Here is a 22736-nt window from a genome sequence, read left to right on the forward strand (position 1 = left end):
CACTTCAGTGAACTCAGCTTTGAAACCTCCCCAGAGCCAGGCTTGTCTCCTACATCAGTGGTTCTCAGCCTGTGGGGTGGGGCCTTTTTGTGGGGTCAAAGGACCCTTTCACAGGAGTCACCTAAGACCATCAGAAAACAGATATTTACATTACAATTAACAACAATAGCAACATTACAGTTACAGAGTAACAGTGAAACTAAATTTATGGTTGGGGTCAGTACCGCATGAGAAACTGTATTCCAGGGTCCCAGCATTAGCAGGGTGGAGGACCAGTGCCCCCGCGGATTCTAGATCCTGTCAAGTGGACAGTCCATATCAGCCATCACAGTCATTGAACTCCTGATAGACAAGTGACTGACATTAGCAGAAACCTGACAGAAGCGACATAGAAACTGTCCTGTTTACACAGTCTCCTATTTGTTTCAGTCTCAAAATTTCCCAAATGAAAAGTTTATCGGTTTTTGTCACTGACATGGTTGAGAGAGACTATGTCACACACACTTCCACATTTTTCACACTAGTGACTGGGGGAAAAAGGGAAACAGACAGACAGGGAGAGAGGGAGAGAGAGAGAGAGCACACGTTGATAGTTACACTCCTAAGCTTCGACCTCAGGATGTGTGGCACTGCTGGAAGATTACATGAAGGCTCCTAGTCACACATTTTCCATGTTCCTTTCAGGTGAGGAGACTCTGTGTCTGTAACTCCTAGCCTCCCACCTTTTGTATTCTTCAGCAGAGGTGGGGTGACATGCTGACAGATCTGAAAAAACACACTGTACCCTTGCTGCTCTTGCCGTAGGCCTCCATTTTGGGGAATGAGTCACGTGCAGAGAACAGGTTATCTGCACTGCACTTCTGTCAAGATACTCCCATGTCTGTCCCTGTCTGTAACTGGGGGAAAAAGCTACTTGGAAGATGCTAGTTTGAATGCACACCTAATTCTTGCCACAAAGCAATTCATTCCATCCCAGTTCTTCTAAAACTACAGATGCTTTTGGTTTCAACCACCCTGTTCCTCCTTTTAATTTTTAATTTCTTCCGAACTTAAGCAAAAGAAATCTGACAACTGAGCACTCCTTAGAGTCCATTAGATTCCGTTACTCCTCAGTACACATAGCATCCCAGGAATGATTCTGTAGCCATGATTCTCCAGGTGGTTGGCAAACATCTAAACTAACCTTCCATTCCAAATAGCCTATGGGCTTAGAGTTCCATAAGCATAATCATTTAGTGCTGTCTTTGCTAGATGTGTTGAATATCATTTATCTATATTGGGACTGAAAGGTGTTTAGTTCCTCTATGTCAAAAGATGTAACTTTGGGTCATCCAGAAAGACTGAACACAGTTCCATCACAACCCACATGCTACAAGCATGCTTCTAAAACTTATCCTTCTAGGCTGAGGAGATGGCTCAGTAGGCAAAGTGCATGCATGACTACCTGAGTTCAAGCCCCCAGCACCCATGTAATAAAAGCTGGTTTCTGTGGTGCAAGCTTAAAATCCCTAGTGCTGGGAAGCTGAAGACAAGCAGATCCCTGGGGCTTGCTGGACAGCCAAACTGCACAAACTGGCCCAGATCCGTGAAAGACACCTCTGCTTCAGAAACCAAGGTGGTTGGAAGCTGAGGAATGTTACTCAAGGTCGTGGATTCTACATGGACATGTACACACACACACACACACACACACACACACACACACAAAACCTTGTGCCCTCTCCATAGGGGTCACCATGCCTTTCTCTTTTCACAGTCGCTGACTTTGTCTCTGCTCTCTGTTGGGGCAACAATGGGATGGGAAACAGCTAAGCAGAGTCCTTCGGTAGTGCCTGTCTTTTCACTCTCTGCAGTTTAATTTAAAGTCCGCCGCCACCCCTGTGAACGCCTGTCTGAGAGTGAGACTAATCTTTCTCTGCTTGAAAAATAACCAACACTTACAGCACCATAGTTATGATTATATCACAATAAATATTCTATGCAGGACTAGGAACAGCTCTTTCAAGAAAAATGCATGGAGACGGGTAATTGGAATGAACTATATGTGTTTTCGCTGAGCCTTGGAAGCGATAGCAAGAACAAAGATCTTCGATCCATTCCCAAGCATGTATTATTTTTTCTCTTTAAAGAACACCACGTGAGGATTTTTGACATACCCTGCATCATAATAGGAACAGCTCTGGAAGAAAAGGCCTGTCTGCACTTGAGCCTTGTCACCGTCATGATGGGCTCTGGTTATCCTGAATAAAGAAAAAAAAAAAAAAAGCCTGGAAATGTGTTTGTTCCTGGGCAATTCTGTATACCAGCTCTTAAGTGCTTCTATTTTACCCTGGTTATGAATAACTGAGAGGCCAAAGAAATCCCCTCCATCTGAGCTGCAGATGTCTCGGGAAGCAAATGAGTGTGCTAGCAAGCCATTTGAGAAAAGCGAATTCTGCCTGTCCCTTCCTGGTGACTGTATCACCCACCTCCGCCTAGCCAGGTGGAACTAGAGTAATACAAAGGGGTTATAAAGACCACTAAAAACTCATATTGTTAAAACAGCTGCAACAAAATAGATGTGAGCTAACATAAGTGGAACGTGTTCATTCTATAGAAAGGCTGTAGTGGGTTTTTATAAAACTTAACATGTGTATATTTGTGTGCTATGTTCATGTTCGTGTATGTGTGTGTGAGCACTCATACACATGGGTGTGCGTGTTTGTAGAGGTTGAAGGACAACCTTGGCTGTAGGCTCAAGAGTGCCATTTGTTTTCTTGGCGACGGGGTCTCTCATTGACTTGCGGGTTGCCAATCAAGCTAGTGAGCCTAGTCAGTGTGTTCTAGGGATCTTCCTGTGTCTGCCTCCCTACCGCTGGGGTAATGGGTCGCCCGCCGTGTCTGGCTTTGTTTTGTGGGTTCTGATGATATGAAATCAGGTCCTCGTGCTCTCAAGATGAGTACTTTATGAACTGAGCTATCTCTCCTGTCCTATTTTACCGTTTTAAAACAGTTTTTGATTGAGTTTACTTTTTAAAGCTGTTTCCACTGAGGTCCTGATGACAGTGAGCAGCCAGCCTGTAATGAGTGAAGACATTTCTTAGTTTCATTCAGTCTCCCCCTTGATTTGGAATTCTCTGAGCCGCAGAAACTTTCTGAGCAAGGGCGGTTCCTGTGCACGGAATTGTTTTTGTTCCCTATCCTCGTTCTCCAGCTTCTCAGGGGGAATTGAGAAGTAGGTTTTTCTTGTAACTGTAAAAACATTGTGTGTGTGCACGCGTGCACGGACACAGGCACTCTCAGATAACAAAGGCTGATGTCAGTATTTACCTCCCACCTTGCTGGAGATGGTATTTTGTTGTTCACTGCTGTGGCTGTCAGGCCAGCTGGCCCACGAGCTGGTAGTCTCTTGTCTCTGTCTGCTATCCTACTAAAGCGCTGGCATTATAGGCTTGTGCTCTGTAGTTGAGCTTTCCATGAGTTCTGAGGATATGAACTCAGGTCCTCACACTGGCAAAACGAGTGCTTTATCCACTGAGCCACCTCCCCGTGTAATGTACCACAATAGCATCCCTTAGTGACTTACGGCTTGCACTCTTGCTTTCTGCGCCCCGATGCCCTTCTGACTGCTATTCTCAGTAAAAAGAGTTCCAGAGGCCCAAAATTCCTAAGCAGTTTCTCGCATCTGAGTTCACTAAACCGTAGGAAGGAGAAGGTCCTTGGGATAATGGCTCCCTGTGGAACTAACCGAGAACATCAAAGTACTTCCAGCGAGCAACCTTATAGACACTACAAACTGGGCATTCCCTCCTGCAGAAAATGGACTCATGATCAAACTGTAAGCTTGACTTTCTTTTTCAGTTTTCAGTGTGTATGTGCGGCCTGCATGAGTGTATGCATTTTTATGTGTGGGGTCAAATGTGTGTGAGTGTGTGTGTATGCCCACATGTGTACCTGTGCATGTGGAGGCTCAAGTCTGATGTTAGGAATCATCTTCTATCTCTCTTCCCTCTTATTCAAGGAGACTTATGCACAGTCAAACCCACAGATCTTCAGTATGGTGAGTCTTACTAGCCAACTTGCTGTGGGATCTCCCGTCTGAGGGGGGAGTCTACAACCACCCACTCACATTTTATGCTGCTTCTGGGGATGCAATCTCTGATCCAGTCCTTGACACACTAACATGGCAGATGCTTTAACTGCTGAACAACCACCCAGGCCCTTAGTTATACTTTTATTCACAGAGGTCTGTGAATCCAATTTCTCAAATGTCTTGTCAATTTTTTGATAAATATCACTTGTTGATTTCTTTCTCAAATGTGAAAATGACCAAGATGAAGGTCTTCTGACTGCATTTCAATGTTCTACTTAAGGAAAACAGTGTTTTTTCTTCAAGCAAAGAAACCACTTGGCTCTTCTTTCCAGGAATGCCGCCGAAGGGTCATGCATGATTTTTCTTGTCTTCCGTGTGAATATTTCAAAGGATGAAGGCAGCAGACACAGAGTTGACCCTTATAGCTTCTAGCAGTCATGAGAGGGAGGAATAGGGAGTGCTCTTATTTAAAGTCATATGTAGGCTGGGAATGTCTTAACTGGTAGAGTGCTTGTCTAGCATGTATGAACCCTGGGTTTCATGCCCAACACCACATAAACTGCGGGTTTTACATACCTGCAATTCTAGCTCTTGGTGTCAAGAAGACCAGAAGTTTAAGGTTATCTTTGTCCTCAAATGTGTGTTTGAGGACAGCCTGGGGCTACAGGAGATGCTGCCTCAAAAAGCAGAAAGGAAGGGGTGGAGCTAGAGAGATCGCCTAATAGTTAAAACCATTGATGTTTGCTTCTTTCACTCAGAGTCAACTGCAATCCTAGCTTCAGGGGATCCGGTGCCCTCTTCTGTCCTACATATACATGGCATTCATTCACACATACGCACATATGTGCACACATAAGGAAGAACAGTTTTTAAAAGCAAAACAACAACAACAACAGAAGGAAGGCAAAGGCGACAACAAATGCTTCCTTGGCACAATCGTGTCCCTATAACTAGAATCTCACGGTGAGGTTATGCCAAAGGTGCAACAGCCTAAAGACAAACCCCTTCTAGCTTGCTAAGAAGTAATCAGAAAAGCACAGAAAGAAAGCCTGGGTCTTTAGAAGGGGTCATGGGCCTGGGGCAATGTCCTAGAATCACTCGCTAGTGAACTGTCTCCTTAGATGACTACTAAGTGTTTTTCCTACTTAAGTGGCAGTTACTGCCTAAAGCGTCCTTAAGTGATAGAGCAGGCAATATTCATGGTGGAAGAACAGAGGCCCTTCGGCAGCAGAAATAGGTGGTTGACTGATCCCAGGAACAGACTAGTGAAAGGAACAGATTAGTGAAGGGAACAGACTTAAATGCTTTTGATACTGAGGTGCTAAAGTAGCCCGTGCTTCCTGGGTGAGACTGGATTTAGGTTTGCCAATAGCTAGGATGATTATATTAAGGATAGAACGGACAAGAGTTTGAACAATTGGGCAGTTTATTAGAGGCTGGTGAAATGGTATAAAGGTGGATCAGCCCAGAGTGAGAATCCAAGTTGAAGCTCTCTAAAGCCATGTTAGGAAAAAAAAATGAGCAGGCAGGCACAGAGGTAGTCACCTAGAATCTCAGCAATGGGGAAGCAGAGACAGAAAGAGCCTTAGGGATTGCTGGCCAGCCAGATTAGCTCAAAGAGCAAGTTCCAGGTTCAGTGAAAGACCTTGTCTGAAAAGCAGATGGGGAGTGATTGAGGAAGACAGCCAACTTCAACCTCTGGCCTCCACATTCATGCCTGTGGACACAGACAAACACAGACACAGACATACACACACACACACCTAGTGGCATAAAGGTAAAAAACAAACAAAAAAACCACAAAACAAACAACAACAAAAAACAGACTATAGTGCAATGACCATGTTCTTTTCTTTTTCTGTAGTGAAATGTATCCAAATTAAGTGGTTTAGAAAGCTGCCTGTCAGCAAGCAGCGGGTCTGAAAAGCTCTTGCTTTATTAATGGTGTATCTATGATCTTTTGTACTTACATCTCCTGTATGGAACAAATGGATGGGGTGAAGGCGAAAGCCTGGAGGGAGTTTGTGACCACAGCTGGTGTCCACAATGTAACAGCAATTCAGAGGACATGATTAGATGGTGGTAGTCTGGACTTCCAGCTACCTTGACTACCAAGTTACGTACATGCTGTATGTGTGTTTCTTGAGAGCATTCCTATTAAGCCAAGCCAAGTCAGCCTTCAAAAGCAGGATGTCACATTAGAAGACCTGGGGCTGGACAACCTTTCAGAGCGATGCCTTTAGAAACAAGTTGCTAACAGGAATGAGTCAGCTCTTTCAAATGTAACCAAAAAGCAATGTCTCTTCAGACTGTATTCCTATGCTAAAAATCTCTCATCACTGGTATAATAACTGTAATTTTAGCATGCAACTGGTTTGCTTCAATAATCTCAATTCTTTGAGTATTTATTTCCTGTCAAAAATCAGTATGTATGTGTGTGAAATAGAGAGGGATATGAGGGAAGGAGAAAGCCATAGAAGGAGGGAGGAAGGGTGAGAGGGGAGAGAGAAGAGAGAAAGGAATGTGTGCAGGAAAGAGAGGCAAGATGAATAGAGGAGAAGAGAAGAGAAAGAAGAGAGGCAGAGAGAAAGTGAGAGGGGACAGAGAAACAGAGGAGAACATAATAGACTCTTTTTAGGTCCCTGTGTAGAGAGAATCATTAATGGGCTATCTTTCTATTTCATTAGGAAAACAGTCCCTAAAACACTAAAAGGATTTGGTACTCAGCTAGTGAATAATGAACAAAGTTAAAATTATCAGAATGTCCTTCTGTCCCTCACTTGAAGTCACCATCACCAACACCAAATGCTTCAGACAAGATGTAGGTAAACTGAAGCCCTGGCTCCCACACACAGACGTCAGTGTGTGGGGTTCCTCTGGCACCTCCACTTTGACCCGCTCTTAAACTAAAGGGTTGCTTTGGACTTCCTTTTTCTTTCTTTCTTTTCCAATAGCAAGTAACAAGCTGTTTGCCTTTCAGAGAAACTTAGAGAATTCATTGGTCTAGGCTGCAGTTCTGCCCACTAACCCCTGAAGATGGAAAGCTCGGGAGGATCCCTGCTTGTTTCATAGCTGAAATACCATCATGTTCACAGTTTGGGTATCTTTACCAGCTGAAAAATTAGTCTTCTTCCTCCTTGTGAATAGCTTTTGTTACCTAAGACCTACGTGTTTCGCTCTGCCTGACATAAGCAGTGAAAGTCCAGAAAAGCCACTGTTGAGCCTCACACACCTGCTCCCACTGACGCCCTTTGAAGGAGCCACTGTGGAGGGCAGCCCGGACTGCTGTGTGCATTCATATTCATCCCGCGTGCACCAAGCACCCACCATGGCCGGCTGAGAGCTTTGCCTGGCACCACCCGCCCCTGGCACTGTCTCCAATTGAGAACAAGTCCAAGAAATAGAAAAACATAAAAAGCTATTGTCCATGTCCAGTGAGAAATGAAACGCACTGGACCAAGAACCACAACTTCCTTAAAATAATATACCTCTTTATCACTTCCGCATGGGGATCAGGCTCAGGGCTAGCGAAGTCATAAACCTTTTGAAATCAATGGCTTTAGCCATCACCACTTGATTCTAACTCATCCTTTAAAAAAAAAAAAGAAGGCAATTTATTACAAACTTTCAATGCCTTCACCTTGTCTTCAGCACTGAATTCCGTCCATGTCCTGCTTGGCTTTGTATGTTGGCGGCAACCAGAGTGTGGGAAGCAATTTATTAATGAGAGAACATGCGTGCCCTGAAGCTCTGGCTGAAGAAAATAGCTTAGGAATTAGCCTGTCGCCATAGCCTAAAGTTTACCTCATCTAGAAAGAATTAATGACACATACCGCATTTCTTTGACTTGTCCCCAGGCTAAGTCATCCCTGATTTTTGTTGTTGCTTGTTTGTTTGTTTTAGGAAAAGTCCCTTGTAGCTCAGGCCAGCCTCAAACTTGCAACGTAGTCAAGAATGACCTTGAATTTCTGAACTTCCAACCTCCACTACCTGGGAACTGAGCTTACAGGCTTGTACCAACATACCTTATAGGTTTATGTGGTGCAGGAGATTGGACCCAGAGTTTTCTGCATAAGCAAGCATTCTGCCAGCTAAGGTGTATCTCCAGTGCTCATTCCAGATTTGATGGAGGCTCCTAGTTACAGATGTGGCCTCCTGAGGGTGAGCAAAGGAACGGACTGTATCATTCTACCTGCAATTCCTTCAAAACAAAATCACTTCTACACTGAAAACTACAGGGCAGGAAAGAACAAGTTTCGTCTTCCAGAGAGGAAATGGCACTTTCCACTTTCAGAGGTAAGCAGGCTGGCCTTCCAAACCTCTAATCAGATTTGGCTCGGGAGAAAGGTGATGATTGAGCAGGTATTCTTTGGAAACGACCCAATTGTCTGACTTCCTTGGCTGAAATCTTTCCCCAGGATTTTATTTTCCTGTGCTTTTCCCTCCAGCCTTCTCTAGGAATGAAAGAGATATATCAAGAGGCCCCAGCCATAGCTAAGTCATCTGTTCAGTGGAGGTGGTGGGCCTGACAGCTTACTGTCTTCCTGGCGTTAGAAACACCTGGTCCTGGAGGGTTGGGGCTTAAGGGTGATATCACATGACTTCAAGGTATTACAAGTGCTTCAGGAATCAACAACCACCCACTTATGTCCCTGAGCATTCCTGCCATTGGCCTAAAGGAATTCAACACCTTCTTAACAGCAAGAGGACGAGTACCTTATCTAAGGGCTGGATAGCCCAGTGCTCAGCACAGAGGACATGCTTGAGGGACGTGAATGCCTTCTGCCCACATCTCACTGGACAAAAACTAAGGTTTTTGCCTTAGTTCAGCAAATTGCTTTATCAACCATCAGGGTTCTAGTGTTTACTAGCCCCTCCACGTTCGTTCTTCTATACTCTGATCTAGAAGTTTCTAGATCTGTCATCTAGCTACGTCTCCACATACAAACACTAGGAAGATAGAAAGTTAAATAGCAGGAATTAACCACAGGCACAGTACACATATACCACCTCAAAAAAAGAAAAATAGACTGTTCCTAAAAGGCCATGTATTGTATAATTCTACTCACACATAATGTCCAGAATAGACAAATGCATGTAAAAATAAATGAATTAATGGTTTCCAGGGGCTGGAGGAGAGTGAAAATGGAATGGCAGGCAGTGGGTATGAAGCCTTGTCAATTTACTAAAACCATCAAATTCTAAAGCTTAAAAGAGAGAATCTTATGGTGTGTGACTCATGTACTAATAGGGCCTAGTGAGATTGGTGGGCAAAGGCACTTGCCACCGAGACTGATGACTTAGTTCAGTCCCCAGGATGGTGGGAGGGGAGAGACAATGCTCACAACTTGTCCTCCAGCATCTACAGGTTCACGCACACATTCTTTTAAAAATATATTCTGAAAATTACAAAAAGGAGAGCTCTCAAGACAGCTCCATGTGTAAAGGGCTTGCCACACAGACCTGAGGGTTTGAGTTCCGCTTCGCAGCATCCACATAAAAAGTGAGACAGAGAATTGGGTACCTATAATTCTAGCACTAAGGACGTGACTCCACTCCCCACCCCAGCCAGTACAGTCTCAAGCCAGTTACCTGAGGAACCTGTCTGCGTGTAAGATTTCCCAATATCAGGTGGTCACATCATGTCATTGTGAGCCTTGCAGACGAAGTATTAGGACAGCGTTGCCAGGAATTAAATATTTAATGCATATCCTCTCAGCAGGCAAAGTAAGCTGAGCTAGGACCCCCTAGCCATTGTTTCAATGGAAGTATGGATCGTGCCTAAAGCAAGCCCAGGGAGCCTTCACACATGGCCTCTTTTAGATTTTATTTAATCTACTTATTTTTGAGACAGAATTTCATGTAGCCCAGACTGGCCATCAACACACTATACAGCTTAGGATTATCTTGACCTTCTGATCTCCCTATGCCCACCCCCTACGTGTTGGAATTACACACAGGCACCATCACACTGCTTTCATATGACACTGGGGATGGAACCCAGAGCCTTGCTCACACTGCGAGAGTGCGTGTCAGCTGAACTACACCTTTAGTACGTTTTTACAGACCTTCTCAGTTATGACCATTCCGTGAGCACGGCTTCACTCCCCTGCCGCCTCACTGAAGAAAGCAGGCAGCCTGGCTTTACCTTTCCAGGAAGCTCATCAGCAGGCACAGACTCTCAAGCATGAGCAGTCTGGAGTGTGAAGCTCTCTCAGTTAGGGAACTGGGCCCTTTTCTTCAGAGGAGCACCCTGCTGATCAGTTTGAAAGGTCAATGTCCCAGTCTAGAATCACCTGGGAAGAGAGTCACAGCTGAGGAATTCGGCGAGTCAGTTTGTCAGTGGGTGACTGTCTCCACTGTAGGAGAAGCCACCCTGGAGGTGTGGAACACCGCTTTCTGGGCTAAGCCCTGCACTGGACAGAAGTGAAGAAAGCTGGCTGAGAAGAAGCAGGGAGCAAGTAGGCGGCACTGTTGGTGGCTGTGGGTGTAGGTAGCTGATTGAGGCCCTGCCTTGATATTCCCTCAGTGATGGATCAGACCCTGGGACTGTAAGTCCAGTCAACCCTCCCTCTCCAAAGCTGCATTTGGTCAGGGTCTTTTATCATAGCAACAGAGGTGAAACCAGGACCAGCATAAAACAAGAGTGTGGGGTGTTTTCTCTTGCACAGTGGACTAAGGAACTTTTGTCTGGCTTGCGAATTAGAACCTTAGTCAGTCTTTTTTTTTTTTTAATTTTATTTCTTATTTTGAGTTAAGAAAAGAATGAAGCAAGGAAAGGAAGGAGAATACATAATCCAGAAGGATGCAGATTTGGGCTTTTGGAGGGAATTCAGAAGTGAAGCCAATATCCCTTTCACACTTCAAAGAAATTGGTGTGTTTTGTTTTTATACTTCATCTCCTACCCACTTGGGAAAAGAGCCCCAGCTTTGAAGCCTGTCTGTTTAAATTCATTAGGAAAACCATCAATGAAGGAAGCTTTCATGAAACTGTAGTGGGAGGAATTAGCGTTATGGGGAGAGCTGGATCAATCTTCAAGCCTTTCATCTACTAAGATGGGAGGTCAGCCCTGGCTGACTGTTCAGCTGGAAACTTAACATAAACAAATGCTTTGCTTACTGCAGAGTCCAAGGGACAAAAGGCCTGTGATATTCTCCCTCAAATCCTCCCCAGAAGCCAGCTCTGCCTGCTGCATTAGCAAGATGGATGCATCTGGAGAGCACAGTGGGCAATCTGAATGGCAAAATGTCTTGCCCCAAAGAGAAAGGTGTTTTATTTAGCATCTCAGAAGGAAAGGCGGTGCTCCACTTGTGGGACAGGCTCCCTTCCTGTGTAATTCATAACTTTACTCAAGTAGAGATGGCAGCCTTCTTAGCAAGCCTGATATTAGCATGTGTGAATATCTGTTTTGATGTTGGAATTCTCTCTTTCTGTCTCTCTCTGTCTCTGTCTGTCTGTCTGTCTGTCTCTCTCTCTCTCTCTCTCTGTGTGTGTGTGTGTGTGTGTGTGTGTGTGTGTGTGTGTGTGTGTAAAGACCATATACCAACCTGGACTGTCATTCTTTAGGTGTTTACTTTGCTTTTTGAGAGAGAACCTCTCATTTGCCTGGGACTTGCAAAGTAGGGTAGGCTGGCCTGTGAGACCCAGAATTAATTCCCACCACTATCTGCCAGCACACACACACACACACACACACACACACACACACACACACACACACGCATCAGGATTAGAAGAGCTTGACACCATGCTTTGCAGGAAGTTTTGTTTTTGTTTTAATCATGGGATCTAGGAGTTGAAATCAGGTCCTCATGCTTCTGCTAAGTGGATCACTTTGCCAGCTGAGCTATGTTGGAATTCTCTCAGGGCGTCATTTTTATTTTTATTTTTTCCTTGGTCAACGTTAAACTACGGTGATTAAATATACTTTTTATTATTTTACTTATTTCACATGTTTGTGTGCAGAGGAGCTTTCAGGTCTTTCCTTCTACCACATGGGCTCCAGGGATCAAAAACCCACTGTCAGACTTAGGAGCAAGTGCCTTTATCCACTGAGCGGTCTCCTTGGTCGTAGGGCAAATTTGAAACATTTTGTCTTCAAGTTAATTTGCATTCTCCACGATCCATCTGACTGATCCAAAGTGAGAAAGTAAAACTGCTAGTGTTGTCTGAAGAGATCATAGGAGCCCCAGGAGGAGGAGAGCAGAAGACACGGTGGCTGAAAGAGCATGCCTGAAAGATGGCTCAGCAGGCCAAGGTGCTTGCTTCCAAGCCTTACTACCCGATTTCTCTGGAATCCACATGAAGGAAGGAGAGAACTGATTTCTGTGATCACCACAGAAACAATGAGGCGCACACACACACACACACACACACACACACACACACACACACCCTAGTGATGATGGTAGGATGGGAGGTAAAACTAGGCAGATGTCTGTAAGCTTGAAAGCCAGCTTAAATAGCCAACGTATCAAAGTACCAGGCCAGTGAGAGACCCTGGCTCAACCAATGGAAGGCACGTGAGAAAGGACACCCACGGTTGCTTTCTAGCCTTCATGTAAGAGCTGTGCATGCATGTGCCTACAGAGACATGTGAGCACGGGAACACCCATGCACATCCACACAAACAAGGATTTAACTGTGCATTACTCTAAGAAATACAAGGAACAAGGTAGAGAAGTAAACGCACATACATATGCCATCCTGAACGTGTTTGAGTGCGTGTGTATCATTTTGTATGTATGTGTGTATGCGGTGCATTCTTGTACATGCATGCATTTGTGGAAGTGTGTGTGTCACGTGCCTGTGTAAGTGTGAGAGCAAGTGAGACGTGGACCTTGAGTGCTCTTGTCTATTCAGTTCTGCCTTATTTCCTAGCGGCTGTTCTCTTCCTGACTCTGGAGGCCACGTTTTCAGATACGACAGTTGGTGACCGAGCTCCCAGATCTGTCTCTCTCTGTTCTGGAGTGCTAGACTTCCAGGCAGTGTGGCCACATCAGGCTTTGCTTCTTTCTTTGCTTTGAAACAGGGACTTCCTGTGTAGCCCCACACAGCCTGAACTCACTCTGTAGACCAGGCTGGCCCGGAAATCAGAAATCCACCTACCTGTCTTTGCCTCCCAGTGCTTGGATTTAAGGCATGCACTACCGCGCCTGTTGTTTTATGTGGGTCTTGGTAACAGAACTCAAGTTCTCCTGCTTAAGTGGCAAGTGCCATGTCCCCAGGTCCCTCCTTTGTGTAGCTTAAAAAAAGAATCCACAGACACTGTGTTATAAAATTGACAAGCAGAGCTGGCCTCCTTTCTGATAAGGACAAACAAGAGTTCACTTGCAATGTGTGGTAAAGTCAGAGAAAACAGTGGTTTTCGCGAGCAGCCGTCACCTTTCTCCACCAAGAGCAGGTGTTCATTCAGTCATCCTCTGCTAGCCCTCATTCACCTCACGAGAAAACGAGACATGAAGTGAACCTAGCCAAAGCCTGGAGCCATCCTTGTCTAACTTAATGAGCAACTAACTAATCCAAAAGGAAAGCAGCCATTCCTTATCCGGCTGTAATGGAGACACACGCTGGCATGTAAATCAGTAACTCTCCTATCGCCAAACAGACAAACAGATTAATGCATATTGCAAGGATGGGTGAAAAGATCGATCAGGTTACCGACTCAGACCGTGAACTCTCTCTCAATATACTGCATTTAACTTTTAAATAAGGTTTAGGAGAACCTGTAACAGTTTGCTCACTGACAGAGCTATATTTTAGTAAGGGCAGAAATTGGCTAGTCTATAAAAATTAAATTATGCCCCTTTCACTGTATCTAGTCAAGAGGAAAAACTCTAATTACAAGATTGCACTGTCAAACAAATGCAAATTCGTATTCTTTATACCCTGGTTTAAAAATTCATACTGGAAGGTTGGGGGCAGGCTTCTCTTCTGAAATGAAAATCAATATTTGAAATATTTTTATGGAATGCAATGATAAATAAGCAAAATAAATGTGATTCTCAAGGGCGATGCTCAGAAACACCACCCCATGAAGAACAGAGCTGGGAGGGGAGCCATTAGTCAAGCAAACATTTAACCATCAATTAGGAAGGACACAGATCTTCTCTCCCCAGAGCCCACTCTTTATTATTCCAGAGATGACCAAGGGAAAAAGAGCATCAGGAAATTACATCAGATCCTACTAGGAGCACCGCTCCAGAGGACAGGCAAAGGTTAATTTTAAGTGTACCTCCATGAAAATCAAATTTACCTTCCTCAAAATTCATAAGAGCTGGTTTGCAGACTTAAGCCAGAAAAGGCCAACTGAAAGCCTAGGCATATCATATTGCTGGTGTTGGGGGGAGGAGGGATGGGGTAGGCAGGGATACTGTCTTTCATTACCACTTAATGTCAGGTTAGGTTAGTTTATTAAGACTTCTTAGTCTGTTTAAATCCCAGGCATTTCTACATCTATTAAAAAATGCCAGTCCATGCCACACTCAAACATGTAAAATCCCTGCTGGCTGGCTTTCTGATTCTTTCAATATCTACTTTGTAGTCTGTCTACTTGGTCTGCCAGATGAGCTTGGCAGAGTCCTATCAGTCCTTAGAATTTTGCCTAGAAGTTATTTTTTGGGTGTGTATGGTGGGGCATTTCCTGCCATCAGAGACTGTCAGGTGGCACTGTAGCAAATGCATTTGGCCAGGGAGCAAGAACCACACAGTAACAGCGGGTTGGTAGACTTGGGCCAGACATAACTTTTCAAAGATCTTCCTTTGTTCCTCTATAACATAGAAAGGGTGGTTCAAACCAGTAGCTCAGTGTGGAGCATCCCAGAGTCTCTCCAAGAACTTAGAAAAGACCCATGGCCACACAGAACAGGGACACACAGAATGAGCATCTTCACGAGGAAGGGGGCAGTCAAGTTCAACATAACTCCAGGCCTTGTCAGAATCTCAGGCCTTTTCAGCTTCATTGCACTAAGATTCTCAGCACAGGGTCCATTATGAACCAGTTCGGTTTTCATTCCTGATGGGATCACTTACCAGGCACTATGATCTTTCTCAGGGGTGAAGTTGACAAAGCAACAGAACCATAGGCCAGCTGGCTGCAGTATAGGGAATTGGTCATCAAGAAGAGATACTACGTTTCAAGAGACACCATACAGCTAGTGCTAAGGAATGAGCCAGATACACAGTATATACGATGAAAGTTTGCTCATGCTGCCGCAATTTTATTATATTGCGGTCACTTAGCAACCAAAGTTGTTCTCCATCCTTGATGGTAAAAAATCGAACTGACTGGTCTCTACCAATTATGTAAAATTTAATATGGAAAGCCTTCAAGATAGCAGTCCCAAGACATTGCTTTCTGCTGAAAACAAACCAACAAACAAACAGAGCAACCACCATCAACAGAAGCAGTGACATTTGCCCAGCTTCCAGTGATTTTCCTCAGAATGCCTTCACAGAGTCCGTTCACACTGGTGCTCATTCCTACAGTGCTCAGTGCTGTCAGCTGGGGTCAGCTGGCAGACAGGCTCTCTGGGCACAGCTGTGGGGGTTCTCTTTGCTCCTTTACACAGGCAGAATCAGCCTAGTCACGAGCAGGACTTCCCCCTGACTGTGTCCCTGTAGAAGTGGAGAAAGGCAGTGGACACTAGAGCATGTGAGCATCACTCTGTGTGTGGTGACCTGTTCCCACAAACTCCTGCTGCTGTGACCTTCACTATGCTTGAACTGTGAGCTAAAAATAAACTCTCCGTTAAGTTACTTTCGTCAGACTATTCTGTTACAGCAATAGGAAACAAACAAGTAAAAGTGAACACTCCCCATAGCTGGTTTTCCCTTTGCATTCATTAGTTGTGTCTGTTTTTGTTGTTGTTGTTTGTTTGTTTGTTTTAAGATATCAAGACTGAGGCTGGGGCTGGGAATACTGGAGACTGGTGAATAAGAGTACTTGCAGCACAAGCATGAAGATGTGAGTTCAGATCCCAGCACCCATGTTAAAAAAGAAAAAAGAAAAAAGTTAGATGTGGCCACACATGCTTACAACCAAACCCAGTGCTATGGAGGACCACGATAAGAGGATCTCTGGGGCTCTCTGGTGGCCGGCCTAGTTCCAGGATCATTGAGAAACCTTGTCTTAAGGGGAAAGGTGGAGAGCAATAGAGCTGGTGTCCTTCTAGTCTCCATGTGTTCCTGCACAAGGGTGCACATCCTTGTACATGTACATGTATTGTGTCTATACAGCCAGAACACACACATACACAGCACACACACATATACAAACATGTATATATATATACACACACACATATATACATGAAAAGCAAGAAAAAACAAAGATTGATATTGCTTTGTACTTAGTTTTTCTTCAACTTTCAACCTGTGGCCTATATCCTGTAGTCTGTGTCCTATGACACCTTATTTGCAGACAAGAAATCAATTCGATTGTGTCACTAGAAAACAAGCAACCTAAACCAAGGACTTCCTTCAGGACTGACTGGATGCTTTCTGTGGGATATGGAAGTTATGAGGTCTTTTCATAATACGGTTTAGAGAAGAGGATGAGCAAGATGAAATAGCACTTTGAGAAAGAAGTGTGTGATTGTCACCTTGGATGCACACATAGACAAGAAGGGGCATTTCTCAGAGGTACTCTTCTGAATGCTTCTGAGCAACACTGTTTGTCAGTCCTACCCCAGGTTGTGAAGCATAACCTCCCAGGTAAGCGTCGGCCTTGAGGATTCTAAGGAAGGTCTTAAGGCGTACCAGTACCTCCCATCATATCTGCCTCAAACCTAACTCATGGAAAGAGGGCTGCAGAGACTCAAACAGCAGGAAATGTTTGGCTCAGGTAAAATACAGTGCAAAGAAAATCACTCATCAAAATTATTCACATCCATCTTAGCTGCAGGGCCATCACTAATTTTTGTGTTGTCCTGCTGTTTTAAATACCAGATGCTAAAATACTGCTTGCTGGGTTTGGGGGAATATATCAATCTTGAGAGCAGTTACATCTTAGACTTCCCAGAAGAATAATTTTTGTACAAGGGACCCGCACACCAGCCAATAATGTACTACAAGGAACAGCTACACACAAAGGTTCTGGAGAGATGGCTGAGCAGAAGTGCTTGCCATGCAGGTGTGAGGACCAGCATTTGGATCCCAAGTACAGATGCAGGGCCGGTGAGATGATGTCTGTTTGTCAGCCTGGCGCTCAGGTGAGATGATGTCTGTTTGTCAGCCTGGCGCTCAGGTGAGATGATGTCTGTTTGTCAGCCCAGCTCTCAGGTGAGATGATGTCTGTTTGTCAGCCCAGCTCTCAGAGCCAGAGAGCTGGGATATTTGGATCAAGTTGTCTAGTTAGAACTGGTGATCTCTGGGTTCACATGTAAGCTCTTGCTTCAATATATAAGGGAGAGAATGATCAAGAAAGACACGATATCAACATCTTGTCTCCCCACAAGCAAAGGTGCGCCTACACAAGCATGAATATCATGTACACATGACACGTCAAAAACATACACATATTCATGTACCAAAAATGTGAGCATGTATGCACATGTACATGCACACTGCACACACATACACATACAAAAGTAACACACACATCAGAGCCCAGTGCTATGGAGAGCTGGCAGCTACTCACTCTAAGCAAGCAAGAGGTTCAGCAAGACACTTTCATTCCCTACCCATGAGGAAACTGCTTTGCCAAGGTTCTGTCTTCAGTACTAGCTTCCATGCATTGTTCTGCAGGGAGCTAGGAGAATCAATTGTTCTAATGACCCGGGGAGCTCCATGCCACCGTGTTGGACTAAGAAAAAGAAGGCTCACTCAGTGTCGTTCACCCCAATGCTATTTCCCTGGGTTTCAACAGCCTTTAAATAGCAATGTCTCTACTTGACCTTAGAATGGAAGCAATAGCTTCATTTATTTTCTCAAAGTTGTAGCTCCATTTTGGAGTAAGTTTTTAATTCAAACTCCAGGGTGTGTGGGATTCCACCTCTCAAAAGTCTTATTAGCTGGAGGGGAGTCTCATCAGACTCCCCTTTTCAGCTGTGCAACACCCAGGCTCTTCACTCAACTAGTCAATAGCTGAGCTGCTGGGGCTGAGGATGGGGGGGGGGGCGGTTATCCTTCCCGTGAAAGATCTTGGCATTTGATGCATTAGTTGTAAAATTAAATAAAGATCCTATGGTGTTCTTCAGAGAAATATGGTGTGGCGCTATGACAAAACACATTTTTCAAATTCTGACCTCTGGGAACTTCAAGTAGCTTCATATTTCAGGCTGACGTCGCGCACAGGCTACTGTCTAGCTGCTGGAGCTAGGACCAGTAATCCGTATATTTTTCTCTGCCCTGATCAGCATTTTAGTCCAAGGTGATGAAAGGAGTAAATAAAAAATAATAATAAAATTGGAAAAAGGGAATGCTACTGATATACCATGGCTTCGCTGGAGTCCCTTGGGGGAAGCCCCGGTGATTAACTCTAATGAGGTTAAAGCAACTTCCAACTCTTCCTTTTCCTAGGACTGTAGAAAGCAAATCTGTGCTAAGCAGTCTGTGCGCGCACGCGCGTGCACGTTTGCATGTGTGTTCTATCAGTGTCTTTTCCTGTAATAATTCAGTGCCCTCCATCCCCAGCCCTTGGTGGCAGCTGGTGGGGGAAGAGTGGCCGGGTGGCCGGGCTTACCCGCGCTTTGCTCCATCACTTCTTTCTGACACATGTCTTGAACATTCACGGTGCAATTGACGATGAACTCAGGGGACGAGCAGTCATTGTTCAGCTGGAATTCTTCACACTGGTAGCACTGGATTTGCAGCGCCAGCCCTGTGGGACGGAGGATGGGTTCAGAGACCCTGGTTAAGAGCAGGCTGGTAGAGAGCACGCCCTGGCTGGGCAGGTTTCACCATGATCAGCCCCAGACAACAAGGGCTTTTGGCTTGTCCTGGTCTTTGGTAGGGCTGAAGCTGACAGTGCCTGAAGCCAGCAGGGGGCAGCGGCATTGACTCCCATGGTCTAGGAGGATTAAAGCCCTGCCAAAGACCCTAAATTTCTTCTCAGACACAAACAGCTGCTGTAACACCTCCTAAGGGCCAAGAAGTTGCAAAGGGAAGGGTGAGAGTTCAAGTCCCAGATCAAAGTAGCTGGATACTAGAGTCAGCTCCTGTCTGAGCCTAATTGCTAATTGGTTACAGATTGGTTAATTACTATTTTGGCACCATTTGTAATTGCATTCGCTGACGCCTTTTTGTGTCTTATTTATTTAATCTTGTAAGTCCGCATTCATGAGCCAGCGCTCTGAGGCTTCCTAGTGCCCACCCTGCAGCCTGGGAGGGGGCGCTGGATGCCAAGTGTCCATGCGCTTCAAGTCCTCCGGCTTAGAGTCCCTTCTTGCCATCAGTGAGGAGGCAGCTGCTGAGGGTGGGAGAGGACGCAGTGTGTGCTCCGGTGTTCCACGTGCGCGCCCTCCCAGGGACCGCTACCCTGCAGCCCGTTGAGACCTTTCTCTTTTGCCCCCCTTTTAAAAAACATGGCTGTTGAGAAAACAAACATACTGCTAGCTCAGAGTCCGCGATCAGAGCCGCTTACGTTTATTCCTGGTCGCTCTTATTGGATCAGGGAGGTTCTCTCGGCCTCACGCCTAGCGCTCACAGGGGGTGTCCTTCCCAGCACCCCGCCGATCCCAGGGAGAGCCCAGCTAGCTAACTCAGCCCGGAGGGCGGCCCTCCGCCCCCGCCCCCAGTAGGGTTGTCCGGTGAGTCGCTCACCTGTCAGCGTCCCCGCTCCCTCGGGTGGCCTCAAACACTTGATAACTTGACTAGGTTGGAGGTTTGTCGCTCCTTTTCCCCCTCTCGCCCAGCTCAAGGACCCTCCCCATTCCCAGTTCTGCATCCCCGACTGTGTACCCCAAGCAGCTGCAGCCAAGAGTCGCGCCAATCTGCCGCTCTCCTGCAGCGCGGGACTTGGAGTGCGTCCCAGCCTGGCGCCCCTGGATCTCAGTTTCCAGCAGCAAACTCCCGCTGGGTAGCCCCGGCGCAGCGCGGACCAGTGCCGGGCGGGCGCACCGGAGCTTAGGGCAGGGACGCGCGGCGAGACCGTACGAGCGTGTCTGGCTAGGCAACTGGCCTCTCCATCTTCTTACCTGGAAGCCAGAACAATCCACAAAAAGTTGCTGCGATGCCGAGAACCCACATCCTCCCGGATCGGCAGGGCCGGGAGCGGGCAGGAGCATCAGAGACCACGACCACAGCAGAGGCTGTCCGGGCCGCGGGGACTGGAGCTGCTGAGGCTGCCGAGGCTCGCGCTGCTGCCGCCCAGGCGACGGCTGCCACCGAGAGGAGCCGCAGGTGTCGCCCGCGGTGCCCGCATCGCCCGCGCCCGGGACTCCCCGAGGCTGGTCCCCGGCTCCTCGGGTTCCCGCTCCCGAGGGCGGAGCGCAGCGCCTCTGGAGGAGTTGGCTGCTGAGGCTTGAAGAACTACTGGCGATTCGGAGCACCCAAAAAAGTCTAGCCTTTTCTGCCCCCACCCCTCCCACTCTGCGTACCACGTGACGACTGCTGAGTTGTGGTGGGGGCGGAGGGCGGGGAAGGCTGGGACTGTCTCTCTGCTGTCCCCACCCTCTTCTGCCACCCCTTTTCAGCCCGCTTCTTCCCGTTCCTTGGGAAGGAGCGCCTGCAGGGCTCGGGAGTAGTCAGCCCTTAGGAACAGGAAGGTGACTAGGGCGCAGCAGGTGCCGCCAGGACCTGGACCTGTCCTAAGAGAACTCGGAAATCCGAGGGCTGGGCGCACCGTGCACCCTTCCCTTTCGGGTGCTCCGTTTCTCCCAGTGCTAAGCCCTGCAGCTGGGTCTCGCTCACCCAGCCGGGGTCTTCTATCACCCGCCTCCCTCCGGGTGACTGCCTGGGATGAGGTGAAGGGGTGTTTCCATGCACCTGGCAAAGTTGCAGGGTAGTGAGTTCCCTGGGGTGCCGAGGCAGCCGCGCCTCTTCCTGGAAGAAACCCAGGTCTTCCAGCAGAAAGCCTGCGAGTATGATGGTGACCTACCGCAGCTGGCTCTCTTGACCTGACCATCCTCTCCTCACCTGCTTGCGTGAACCACTGGAGGGTGCATTGGCACAGCTCTGGTCGCCTAGCTCAGAAAAAAAAGCTCCCTTGGGGAGTGGACGCCAGGATCTCTGCTCTCACTGACAAGCCAACGGGGCTGCCTGCTCCCTTAAGCCACCAGCTAGGGGGATACAGTCCTTAGCGCTAGGCACTGCCAGTTGGTCATCAGCTGCCACCCCTCCTCCACTGCTCCCCTCTCTGACAATTCTAAGTGACCCACCTTGCATATTCTGTATATTCCGGGGACACCACGGCGCTATTTTTCCTTCCTGGTGGAGCTTTGCAGAAAGCTGTGCTGTGCAGAGAGCTGGCTACCGAAGCTCTAGATGCCCCCGCCCACAACCCCGCGCGTTCCCACCCCCACCCTGATGTGGGAGCCTCAGTGGGAACGGAAGGCTAAGCTTCGCCCTTCTGTGGGGCCTCCCCAGGGGTACTGCCCTCAGGCTGGGCTGGGGTCATCCATTTCCCCACCCTGCCAGCAGGGCAGGTTTGGAAGGGGCATAAATGACTTTCTTGTAATTCCTCCGCAGAGACGGTCCATAGCCACCTCAGGCTCATTCTGCCCCACCCCCTTCCTTTCCTTTCCAGCTGGTTAACTCCTTGGGGGGACAGGGGTGCTCTGACCATTACTCGCTTGTCTGCAGTGTGGATCTTAACAATTGTTGGAATTACTAGTACAGGAGTGAAAGGGCTGGCTTATTTATTCCTTCGGGGAAACCTATCCACAGCACAAGTGTGGGACTCGGTGAAAATAATCACAACCGCGAGGCCAACCGCTCCCCGAACAAAGTTCTTTTCTGCTGTTAGATGGTGTCATTGTGATAGGACTTTTATTCCGAAGTGAAATGAAACAAAGGGATTTTTAAAGTCTGAAAGACAAAGATGCTTTACACAGTTTGGATCTGAGATAACGAAATCCAAATATAACGAATTGCACAAATAAAAATAGCACTGGTCATACAATACTCTCTATAAAGATCCAAGTGTGCTAAAGTCACTGCCCAAATCCTAAGCATAGCTCTACCTGCCTGGTCTGCAGGCTGCTGTACAGAAGGACTTATAAATAGTTCAAGTCTAGAAAAAAATACACAGAACCTCTAAAATAGAATTTATCCTCACATATAAACAGTCTTTAATAGAAAAAAGGATATTAAAAAGTAAGAAAGTTTCATAGCACCAACCATTCATTTATTTTTATAAAGTGGATATGACAAATAGAGTACCCAGATTTTTAATAAAAAAAAAAAAACAGGGAGATAAAAAATTTAACAAACACTCGGAATTGTAGTGAGAAATACAATGGAGAAGATGGGAGATGTTGGGAGTGGAGTCTACTAAGATTTGCTCCCTTCAGCATACAAGTCAGCCCTCCCTATCAGTGCCCAGGCTTAATTCTTCAGCAGAAGCGCCAATATCACAAACATGAGTATTCCTAGGGACAACTGGGAAGTTGGACCACCATTCAAATTTCAATTAAATGAGATCTTGAAAGATAGAGATGGCTTCAACCCCTCTGGCTTTATTTATTTATTTATTTATTTATTTATTTATTTATTTATTTATTT

At 46.3% G+C, this 22736-nt stretch overlaps 1 protein-coding gene across 3 annotated transcripts in view; it reads right to left on the bottom strand.

The window, feature by feature from the left end:
* The window catches only part of Lypd1 (LY6/PLAUR domain containing 1), a 39108-nt gene extending 17659 nt beyond the window's left edge, over positions 1–21449 (bottom strand). The window contains exons 1-3 of one of the 3 annotated variants that reach the window (XM_055601983.1): positions 20367–20625; positions 20210–20239; positions 18757–18894 (exon numbers count right to left, since the gene is read on the bottom strand). In XM_055601983.1, the coding sequence (XP_055457958.1) occupies positions 18757–18894; positions 20210–20239; positions 20367–20436 (238 nt within the window). In that variant the 5' untranslated portion in view covers positions 20437–20625. Of the gene's footprint in view, positions 1–18756; positions 18895–20209; positions 20626–21391 lie in introns of those variants that run through there. The other 2 variants (XM_055601982.1, XM_055601972.1) reach the window with 2 other exon arrangements.
* Positions 21450–22736: the final 1287 nt, after the last annotated feature.

The sequence above is a fragment of the Psammomys obesus genome, unplaced genomic scaffold, assembly GCF_907164565.1.
Source record: "Psammomys obesus unplaced genomic scaffold, mPsaObe1.curated_primary_1811, whole genome shotgun sequence".
NCBI classification, from domain to species: domain Eukaryota; kingdom Metazoa; phylum Chordata; class Mammalia; order Rodentia; family Muridae; genus Psammomys; species Psammomys obesus.